At 37.7% G+C, this 11,449-nt stretch overlaps 2 protein-coding genes across 3 annotated transcripts in view; one reads left to right on the top strand and one right to left on the bottom strand.

The window, feature by feature from the left end:
* Positions 1-1,140: 1,140 nt before the first annotated feature.
* On the top strand, positions 1,141-7,138 carry LOC117108166 (sodium/glucose cotransporter 4-like). 2 transcript variants are annotated; one of them, XM_033250123.1, is made up of 9 exons: positions 1,142-1,349; positions 1,505-1,716; positions 1,927-2,062; positions 2,377-2,484; positions 3,256-3,406; positions 3,670-3,838; positions 4,382-4,597; positions 4,903-5,089; positions 5,560-7,138. In XM_033250123.1, the coding sequence occupies exons 1-9, from the start codon at positions 1,169-1,171 to the stop codon at positions 5,769-5,771; spliced, it is 1,572 nt and encodes a 523-aa protein (XP_033106014.1). In that variant the 5' UTR covers positions 1,142-1,168; the 3' UTR covers positions 5,772-7,138. The 2 variants fall into 2 exon arrangements, with proteins under 2 accessions (XP_033106015.1, XP_033106014.1); XM_033250124.1 differs by lacking the exon at positions 4,382-4,597 and having other exon boundaries at positions 1,141-1,349.
* A 1,125-nt stretch (positions 7,139-8,263) lies between these two features.
* Positions 8,264-11,449, bottom strand: part of LOC117108159 (neurexin-4-like) — a 5,039-nt gene continuing 1,853 nt past the window's right edge. The window contains exons 3-4 of the mRNA XM_033250115.1: positions 10,028-10,169; positions 8,264-9,334 (exon numbers count right to left, since the gene is read on the bottom strand). Coding sequence (XP_033106006.1) covers positions 9,156-9,334; positions 10,028-10,169 — 321 coding nt within the window. The 3' untranslated portion in view covers positions 8,264-9,155. The remainder of the gene's footprint in view (positions 9,335-10,027; positions 10,170-11,449) is intronic.

The following is an 11,449-nucleotide window of genomic DNA, read 5'->3' as shown; positions in this document are numbered from 1 at the left end:
AAGGGATTTTGGGTAATTTTGAGTTCTGAACTTCTCAAGACCTATATTTTCAGAAAATATCAAAATTAGCCGGTAGTACTTCCATTGCCACCTCCACCCCAAAATAGCCTCTAATCTGCTGGCCTACAAGGAACGGAGTTGGATTCTTCGACCGACGGTCGCACGACACAGTGCCTGGCTTAAGTCTGCACCGAGCTTTAAATAACTGTCTAGGGTAAAATCTGATAGAAACCCTAAAGAAGAAATTACAAATATCATATGGTTTGCTCATCTAAAAAGTTAAGAACTTCCGAAGGAAATAAAGATTTTAAAAAACCAGTTCCTGATTATATTAGGCTGTTTTCTACCAAAATTATAAATGAATTTCCAATTTTAGAGCATATAATATAGCGATAGAAATCGATAACTTATGCAAGCAGTGGTGGCTCAGGAAATTTCCGACAAGCGTCTAACATGTCCGACAGGGGATCTGAATTACCAAGAGCCTCGGTCAGGGTTCGAATAAAAATCCCTGATAGGGTTCTTGAGGATAGTTTTTTATGGCTTAATAATGGACTAAATTGTGTTTTAAACAATAGGGATTGGCAATCTAAATTACGTTGTTTGATAGCAAAACTATTATTTGAGGATTTCGTTGTGGCGACTGGGGTTCCAGGCCTGCCTTTCCGCTAGCGCCACCACTGTAAGCAAGGAACATTTGTTTCTACTTCTATTTTTAATTAAAAGTTATAACTTAAAATAGAATTCAAATATTTATTTTTTTTTCAATTAAAGTCTTGTGGCGACACTTCGATTTATTTAGGCATAGCTTTGTGAAATATATAGCGTTTTTATAATAGTCATTAGGTAGTTTTCGCCTCACGACTTTAACCTTAACGTTAACGGATGTCGTCATCATTTATTATTTTGCGTTGTGGAGTACGTTAACTTCAGGATTTTACGTGCTTGACGTACGTTTACGCATGCGTATTTCGATTTGTTTACAAAATGGACGGAGCTATCGTGTTGCATGTTGGATACTAACGATAAAGTTAAGGTTAACGTTATGTGGCGAAAACTAGCCTTCCTATTGAATATTTTAGGCCCTCTATAAGAAAAACAATAATTTAATAATTATGTAAAAAAATGGTTTCACCTGATTTTTTATTTATCATTTTTTCAGAGTGAGATGTATGCTGGTGCAATAATAATCCAACAAGTGCTGGGATGGCCACTTTATCTATCCGTCTGCCTTCTTCTGTTCTTGACAGCTATTTACACGGTCGTCGGTGGCCTAAGAGCAGTTATTTACACTGACGCACTGCAAACAGTTGTCATGCTCTTCGGCGCTATTGTTCTGACGATTATAGGTAAACAAGTAGAACTAATAATATTAAAGATCGAATCGGTTTAAATCCATATAATTGGATAAACATAAACCAATATTCGACTTCCATAGGTTAACCATGGAGCTATAAAATTTTATAGCTCTATGGGTTAACCGACCTAAACGATTTTGTTATAGCTTTTATCGAGATCGGAGGGATGGAAAATCTGCATCTTAGATACATGACAGCGATACCAAACACAACTCAAATTTGGGGTAACACAACTTGCGGCGTGCCCGGAGAAGAGTCCTTTCATATATTCCGAAGTGCGCAAGATCCATCGTTGCCGTGGCCAGGAGTGATATTTGGAATTCACATATTATCCGGTTGGTTCTTTTGCACAAATCAGGTAAGAAAAAACAAAAAGAAGTTTAGTTAAAACAGGTTAGTTAGTTTACCAAAACCAGTTTAACAGACTTGTATACGCCCTTGCTTATAGTAGGCATATTTTTCGACATGATGCAGTCGACATACATGTTGCGCACGTTTTTTATTTTATTATCAGGTCTTCCCAAAATATATACTACTACGATAACAATTTATATTAACACTATTTTAGGTAATAGTTCAGAGGACATTATCTGCCAAGAATGTGACGCACGCAAAAGCTGGTTCAATCATGGCTGCCTATTTCAAAATTCTTCCAATGTACCTGATGATATTTCCCGGAATGATAAGTAGAGCTCTTTATACTGGTAAGTCCTAAAGCACTGTCCAAACTATTAAATTCAGTTGACAAAAGCAGGTAAACGTGTCTAAATATGGTCATAATGACATCACACTATTACCATATAAAGGCACATCATGACTGTATATTATGGGTACACACCTTTTGGTTTTTGTCAATGTAAATTTTATAATTCTGAGAGCTTAAAACACTCTCAGTATAAAATTGATTATTTGTTACAATTTTAATATCTTTATCCTCATGATAGTAATAAAATTTGTAAATAAATATCAAAAATAATGTAAAAATATTGTTTTTAATATTATGGTTATTAACTTTCAGATGAAGTAGCTTGTGCTGATCCTTCGACGTGTGAAGCTATTTGCGGTGTTCCTGCAGGTTGCAGCAACATCGCATACCCAAAGCTTGTATTAGAGTTAATGCCAACAGGTACAGGCCACTAACAGTCATAATATAACAGAAATAAATCGTATATTGAAACACTGAAAGCTTGTATTAGAGTTAATGCCAACAGGTACAGGCCACTAACAGTCATAATATAACAGAAATAAATCGTATATTTGAAATATTGAAACATTATATGTTTTATTATTGATTTAATTAACTAGGAGATAATGAAAGAGATAGGCCTAAGGTTTACTGACTTTCCGACCGACAAACAGAATAAATCACTGAAAGTCGATATCATTCATTCGCTATAGTTTGCAAACACTGGCTTAACAGATGAGCTCTCACCAGGGGCGGATCCAGATATGTCTAAAAGGGGAGGGACCGAAAGTTTGGCCGATCGAGACAACACTACCCTACTAGGGGGTCTGGGGGCATGCCCCCGCGAAATGTTTGTGTTTGCCCGACAATAACATTTGAGGCGTTCTGGGCTAACATTTTTTTCTTTTTCTTTCTTTATTTCTTTTTTTTCTTTTTCCCCCTTTTTTTACCTTCCAAAGGGGAGGCCGAGCCGCCCCCCTCCCCCAATTCGCTTCTGCTCACTAAGGCAAGAGGCCTCAGTCGTTAAAGGAGCATTCTGACACATGCATGGGCTGAGTGGGGCCTTTTTAAGGAGCATTAAGTCTTTCGTAAAACATCAAATATGCGGGAAAAGCTTTTTCTCCAGGGTAAGGGCCTGAAGAGTCTTCAGACCTTTACGCCTCTGTCTACGAATATTAAGTATTAATTTTGTCGATTATTTTTTTGACAAAGGTTTGAAGGGATTAATGATGGCAGCCATGTTAGCAGCTCTCATGAGTTCACTGACATCAATTTTCAACAGCGCTAGTACTGTCTTCACTATTGACATCTGGCTCATGATCAGAAAAAAGGCTTCGGAAGCAGAGTTGATGATAGTCGGCAGGTAAGGTATTCTTTATATGAATCGTGAGGTAACGTTTTCTAAGCATACATCGTCAGATTGTGTATTCCTGAACACATACATACGCATCAGTCATACACATTTCTTAGCAGTTAAGACATCATAAACAGAAGATGCATGATTATTTAATAGAGGATTAATGTGAAATATTGTACATGAAACATCTTTTAAGAAGCGTAATTTAATTATTTATTTATATTCACCGGATGGTGGGATAACACCTGCTGATATATTTTTTTTTACAGAGTTTGCACCGTCGGACTTGTGTTTGTTAGTGTTTTGTGGCTACCTTTGATTGAAGCTTATGGATCCGGAGAACTATTCGTTTACATCCAGTCCATAGCATCTTTCTTCGCCCCACCGTTCTTTGCTGCTTTCTTATTAGCGGTTTTCTGGACAAGAGCAAATGAAAAAGTAAGTATCATACCACGCCTGCTACGGTAGTTGTTGCTGCTAGCGCAGGTGGGCGTGGTTTAACGTAGAACAACCAGTCGAATACGGCCAATGATAGTGAGCCATGCCACAGCTCGGGCTGGAGCTGCAGCTATAGCTGCATGCACTGTTGTACACGCAACACTTATATTGAGCTGGCGATTGACCTCAAATCTAATAATTTTATATTTCCTTATTCCATGTTTATTAAACAACCACGCCATATGGTAAAAAGATGAACAGTAACTCCATTTGAACCACGGACAACATATAGACGTATCTTTAATTCGATTATTTTGTTTATTTTTTATATATCATTATATCAAATATATTGTTTTGTGCAAATTGTTGTGTTTTATGGATTTAGTTTTAAAAAGGAAAGTTGTAGAATCTAGCCATGGCCGACCACTATTTCAGAGCCAGTAATACTGAGCTATGATTTCTCAAAGTTTACAGACACGAAATGTCACCAGATGACGTAGGCCTACAGACACAAATACTATTATCGATTTATCTCATAAACAGGGTGCATTCTGGGGTCTGATGTCAGGATTATTCATCGGATTTACGCGCCTGATCCTGGATTTCATATTCTCACCACCTGCGTGCGCAGAATTAGACGAACGACCGAATATTATTAAGAATTTTCATTATCTACACTTCGCTTGTTTTTTGTTTGGAACAACTCTGTTCTTCACTATTGTCGTTAGTCTTCTCACCGAGCCTATTCCCTTACAAAAGGTATGTTATCTTTTACTTATTTACTGTTTTATTTAAAAGCTTCAATCAAAGGTAGCCACAAAACACTAACAAACACAAGTCCGACGGTGAAAACTCTGTAACAAAATATATCAGCAGGTGTTAATTGCACATTTAAAAAAATGAAATAACCCGGATATATGAAAACGGAGCATGGAACAGAGCAGCAGCAGCAGAGGGAACTGGAAATTGCTTCAGGAGGGCTTCATCCAGAAGTGGATGAACATAGCCTAAACACAATAGTGTATTTTAGATGTAAATTTAAGCATGGTTGTTCTCATTTACAGTTAAATGGTATGACTTGGTGGACAAAACACTTAAGGTATTCGATTACTGATGATTCGAAAGAGGAAAAGCTTCATGAAGACGTGAAATGCTCTCCTGCAGTTCCCAACAATTGTGGCGAGAAAGAAAATAGCGAGATGGTGGAAAGCAAGAGCGAAAATAGAGAAGACACGTCATCTACAGAAAAAGGTACTTTTTATTTATTTTTTATGTTTTGAACCAGGGGTTGCGCCAGTGGGTGGCGAGGGGGCCGGGGTCAGGGCCCACCTTCGGGGAGAGATAACCCCCGTCGGGGAGAAAAAGCACAATTCGTTGGAGCGAAAAAAAAATTATAAGTATTTTTGACATATTAATAGACTTTAAAAACCGATTAAATAAGCCTTTGAAACCCCTAAAATTGTCAGAATTTTCGAGGGCTCTGCCCCTTGGACCACTTTCGAAATCTTCTAATTGAAGCTCGACCACGCCAACTTTGCTTTCGTCGGGGAATTCTGACCCCTCGTCGGGGGAAACGACTCCCCGTCGGGGACCTTGGCCCCTCCCTACGTCGGGTAAATCCTGGCGCCACCCCTTTTTGAACTATGAGTGCAGCCGCTGCTATGTTACTCTGCTGCTGCTACTACCCAAGTGATAATAATATATATTTTGTTTTCTTTCAGAATCGATTTTGTCATTATTATTTTTATTCGTGTGTGGTGTCTCATCGAAACGTCTAAACTCTGACGAGCCTGAAGTATCATATGAAGATCTCCAAAAAGAAGACACCGACGGAGTATCGCTGTACGAGGACCCTAAATGGGTTCGAGTTATGAATATCAACGTGGTTATTTTGATCGGCGTGGGAGTCTTCTTCTATGGTTTTTATGGCTAAGTTTATGCATGGAGGAATTAGTTTAGACTATTTCCTCCATGGTTTATTATTAATCGTCAGCAATAGTAGTGACAGTCAGCATAACTATAGTGACGTCATATATAGTAGTAGTAAAATTATATAAATGACGTCATAATATTAGTAACATCATAGCGGTGACTGTATATAAAATCTATGTAGCATCTGAGTTTTTTTTTTATATACTGTTTTCAAACCTTACCATTAATGATCCAATAACCGATTTCGATAATAAGCGCCTAGACTTTCGCTAATCTTCGCTCTAGAATAAGAACAATTGTGTTTACTACAATATAATATCTTTTAAATTAACGTCGCGGTAAATATTTGAAAGAATGTATATTCAACGTGCTTTGATGCTACGTAATCATTAGGATAATAAATAATCGTTTTCTCGAAAATACCGGTAAATAATACGGATTATCGATACGTTACTGATCGAATCCTTAACCCAGTCAAACGAAAATCTCAACAGTTTTTTCAAGGATGTTTAATTACTGAAGGACGCTGTCTCCAAGACACGAACAATGTCAGTAAGCCTCTATGGTCAGATAGAGAAAATCAAACGTATTATAAGTATAAAGTTAATTGCAATAAATAAATATATTTCAAATAAGGGCTGCTTATAAAAAATAAGTGCTGCATTTCTTGAAAAAGCACTACAGCCTTAATTGTATAAACGCCGTGGTGCTTATTGAAAGATTTACGTTATAGCTCAATGTACAATTATCTTTGGTTATAGGCCTGATTACACTTATTTACTCTTCATTTTTATAATTGACTAGTCTAGGCCCTCTATTGTATCAACTTTAACCGTAAATATTTGTCCGCACTATTAAATTACATGTGACAAGTTTGTGTGATGTGCCCAAAAAAATAATGGGTGTCATATTACACTCAATTATGGGCATATCGCATTTATTTGTGATATAAAGTTTGATAGAATTTGATAATGTGGACAAGGTTTTAGTTTGGGTAGCACAATCTCTTCTTTTTATTAAAAATACATTTAAGAACATAGTTTGGTAGTACAATTAATAAGTTTAGTGTAAAAGTGAAGTGCGTAAAGTTCCGTAGATAGTACCAAACTTAAGTAGGTAATAATTTGAATATGAGTGTTATATCCAGTTATACAATTGGTTATAATATAAGTACGGTTTTATGCATTATGTAAAAACCTATTTATCAAATACGGTACCGGTACTTACTATTAAGCTCTGATCTTTATGAAATAGCGCTAAACTAGATTGGGTGCTATTGTATGTAATGTTATGCTGTTTTGGTTTACACTAGTGAAATGTTATCGAATATTAATAATAATGTAAATAAGTAAATACTGTCCAAGAAAAGTTTGTTGACTGTTTGATTTTTGAGTATTTAGTACGGTACCACTGTAGTGTTCTTTGTTATTCATGTGGAGTATTAAAGTAACTGTAAAGCCATCATTGTACCTGGGCCTATATATATAGGCCTATAGGTTTTGAAATTAAATATGGGATACAAGTATGAAGTGCGAGTTGAGGGACATACGTCATCTGCTTCATTGTGGCATTACCATGGAAACATGGAGAATTCCAAAGAGTTGCTTTAGTCATGCAAATAGATGAAAATGCTTTGTCTCTACCTTATACGACACAACATCGTAAAAAAAAACATTCAATGAACGATCATTTTTATCCTCGACGTTGCGGATAAACTACCCGTACGGTTAAAGTAAAAGGAAGATGACAAGCTGGCTATGTGAACACAACGAACGTCACACGACGAATCCAACTCCGCTTCCTGTGAACGCTAGAAGACGCGACGCCGCCGTCTGCTGAACTGATTGTCGGTGGCAGCAAAGAGTATAAATAGAACAAGAGAGCAATGTCCCGTTCGTAAAAACATCACGCCTGTGTAGGACGCCCACTAACGGTTGTATATTCTTTTTATTATTCATGCCAGCGCTGCGCAGCGCGGTAGAAGTACGCCCGCTATAAACTCAGTAAGCAGAAAACAAAGATCTTATAAACACAAGATAGCGTTCTCCGCGATTTACGCGTGCAAATTCTGTAATAAGGCATGAATGGCGCCCTCTTGCTAAATTGGAAACTTTTGACCCTTGACCGCTCTGACCATACCGTACACCGCGCGACTTATCAATCCTGTGAACAGCAGAACAGGAACAATCTCAGATCCATGGCAACAGATAGGACGCCCTCTTCCAAAACTGATTACTTTTTCTCTTTGGTATAATAGCGCATGAATGGCGCCCTCTTGCTAAAAAAGGGGTCCGGGTAACAGGCCTACATTAAGCGTTTAGTGTAAGTACCGTACAAAGGTACATGATTAGAATCAAATATAGAATTTAAGCAAACAAAAACAACATATCCTAAACAAGTCTCCGTTATATTAGGCCTATATTGAAAAAAAATGTAAACTTTTTAAAAATTCGGCCAAATTCGGCCAAATATATTTTGGCCGTGACTTTTCAAACGATACGGCCAGGCAAATTTTTATACGGCCAGATTTGAGGAATCTGGCCGTCAAAAAGGCCAAATGGCAACCCTGCTCTCAATGAGCGTTGCGTTCTTCATAGAATCGCGTCGGCCGACAACCGTATGGTGTTACTAGTGGATGCCCGGCTTTACTTGACGAGAGAAAATGGTACCACACAACACAAGCTAATGAACAAGTGAGTGAATACTTAATTCTGATTGTGATGTGGCAAAGATGTCTAAGTGCAGGAGATTTCTTGGTATATTATATAGACCTATATATGGACACATAATATAAAAATGAAATATATTGTGTTTATCTTAGTTATAAATTTTTCTGGTGGGCCTTACATCTGCTGTTAACAACATTTTTGATATTTCAGGTTTAAAATGATTAAATACTTAAATTGTTACCTTATAGTTATTACATTACACTTACTATGTAGACTTATTATTATATTATATTAATATAGGGCCTATTATTACTCTTTTTTTATATTTGAAAATTTAAAAGTACAAATTTCACAAATAGCTATTGAAAATTAAAATCAGTAAACACATTAGAAATCTATTATATGGAATATATCATCATTATTGGTATTATGTTAGTCTATGTAATCGGCTATTACTACATTTTTTTTCCGGTGCAATCTTTGTACAAAGTAAAGCCCATGGGTGGCGCCAGGAATTCCCTGACGCTGGGTCCAAGCTCCCCGACAAGGGGTGCACACTCCCTCCCCGTCAGGGAAAATTGTGTTGAAGTTATGGTATTCTTTATTTAAAATGATAACTTGATAGAAACTATGCGACTAAGAGCCCCGTTGTCGGGGGTACTAACCACCTATAGGAGGTATACGATAGCGTATAGCAATTGTAAGGAAACCAAGCTTTAGGCACATTGCAATGGTCCGAGAGTATAGACACCTTTTTCTGTTTGAGACCCAGTATCGCCAAAACGAAGCTCCAAGACAGGTAATGCTGCTTTATCGGTAAGGTAACCGTGATCCTGACGTGGAACACCATCGTTGACGTCACAGTTACAACGGTAGGTAGGGTTGTCACAAGTTCCTGCAATATAATAAACACAAATGCCTATTTAGAACATCAAAATTCATAAAATCAAACTTGACGAACATCTTCCAGGCTGTAATGCAATGCAGATTGTATAACCTTTACTGTATAGTCTAATGATAGCAAGAGAGTAGGCCTACATTTGCATTTGAGTGGATGCCTGTATTATTTATGTAGTTTGACAATAGCCTGGTTTTCACGAGAGCCCTAGTATCCAGATCGGGAGCTAACCGTTAGCGCTAACCGTTAGCACCTGTGTGAGAACGTCCGATCGGTTAGCGCTAACCGTTAGCGGTATCCGGATACGGCTAACGGTTAGCAAGCGCTATCGGTTAGCACGTTGAGCGCGTTTCTATCATCAACCAATCACACGTACGCGTTTACAATTTCCAGTTTCTTATTGGTCAGTTATTCGATCATCATATTCTTGGTATCCGGATCGGGATCTTCTCGAGAAGAACATAGCCAATAATGTTTTTGAATCTGACTATAGTAATGTTTATTAGCAATCATTATTCGTAATAAAATGATTGTATTAAGTGATAGATTTATAACGCGCACATTGTTATGACCTGTGTATATAGCGCTTATTGCATGTTGTTATATACATTCGCAAATAAAGTTTGAACCTCCGATGAGAACCCGAATCTTAAACGCTGCGCAAACCGCTTAAAATGGAGTTGAACTTACTCGTCATCCAACATGCGCATCCTGTCGTTCCCGTTGGAACTCCTCCCCAGTTGTGCATAATTTGTCCATCAAATGAGATCCAATAGTGATATTTGCCTTCATATATGCCTCTGCCATTAAACAGTGACCCAATGCATGCGTACTGTGAGATAGATGAAATAAAGAATCGATTATTAGATTATTAGTTTTTTATTTGTCTTCTCTTAATGGTGTATCTAAGAAAATTACAGGGAGATTTCGCAACCTTACGAAAACGAATACCCTATCACTATCGTCATTACAGGCCCGTACCCAGGGGTTTATGGTTCGGGAGAACCCCCTTTCTAGCAAACCCCTTCTTTTCTGGCGAACCCAGCCCCACTTAAATTTCGCAAACAAATCCTCCAACCGTTACTAATGCACTGCAGACACAACCAGACGTTTTACGCATATCTTCTTTGATAGCATTATTTAGACACATCACAACACCGTAAAAATTCTCCAGCTGTTTTTATTTTGCTGACCTCACAGAGGCTCTGACACTGGACCCCACGCCCAGAGAACGTACGCCTCCTCCTTGGAAGAACTTGGCTCGTGGCCTGTGACATTCGTCCTCAAACATCCTTGAACGAGCCGAATATGATCCTTGATTCTTGAATCGCCTACGTTATACAGATATGCTACTGTAGGGGAATGATTGTCTAAAAAATGAAGACATAGGCCTACAATCCTGTGGCGTATGCAGGATTTACGGTAGTGGGTGCGTAAGAATCTACACCACCTCAGCCCAATCATGATTGGGGCTTTAAGTGAGAATATTTTTAGAATATGGACCTAAAAATGCCCGGAAATTGCACTCTCATACTTTTAAAATCTTACCGGTACTCTAATTTTAATGATAAAAATAATATATCAACGACACAATACAACAATTCTTTTTCTTAATACAATATAGAAAGTGCGACCGCATCGTCTGCACCTCCTCTGCATCCACCTTTGGTATCCGCTTTTGTTTTCGGATTGCGGGAACTCCCTATTTTGTCGCATCGATGCCTGATTTGCCGCAACTGTGATGTCGTGGGCCCTATCCTCATCTTCATCTGTGAATTCTTACGCACCCCCTAATAGTAACTATTAAACTATAAATAAGGCACTAGCTTTAACATCAATCTGTATCATGAAGTGTATTAACGATCATTAAATCCATGTTGATTAAATCATCTAAACTACTGGATAAACCAAGCTTGTTTTTAATTTATGTTTTTTAAAATTCATGTACAAAGTATGGGCGTCTTTTCTAGATGGTTTTCTTTTTATGGCTAATTTTGCAAAAAAGGGGAGGGATCTTCAATGGGCTTCATCATAATAACTAATAAAATTCAAAAATATGACGATACTTTTCAGAAAGATCATCCTATTTTTTAATTTTATTGTTTCAACGAT

Source organism: Anneissia japonica, unplaced genomic scaffold, assembly GCF_011630105.1.
Source record: "Anneissia japonica isolate Jap-2015-1 unplaced genomic scaffold, ASM1163010v1 scaffold288284_len1145801_cov181, whole genome shotgun sequence".
In the NCBI taxonomy this organism is placed as follows: domain Eukaryota; kingdom Metazoa; phylum Echinodermata; class Crinoidea; order Comatulida; family Comatulidae; genus Anneissia; species Anneissia japonica.
Note: the sequence above shows the minus strand (reverse complement) of the source record. Positions and strands in the feature narration are given on the sequence as shown.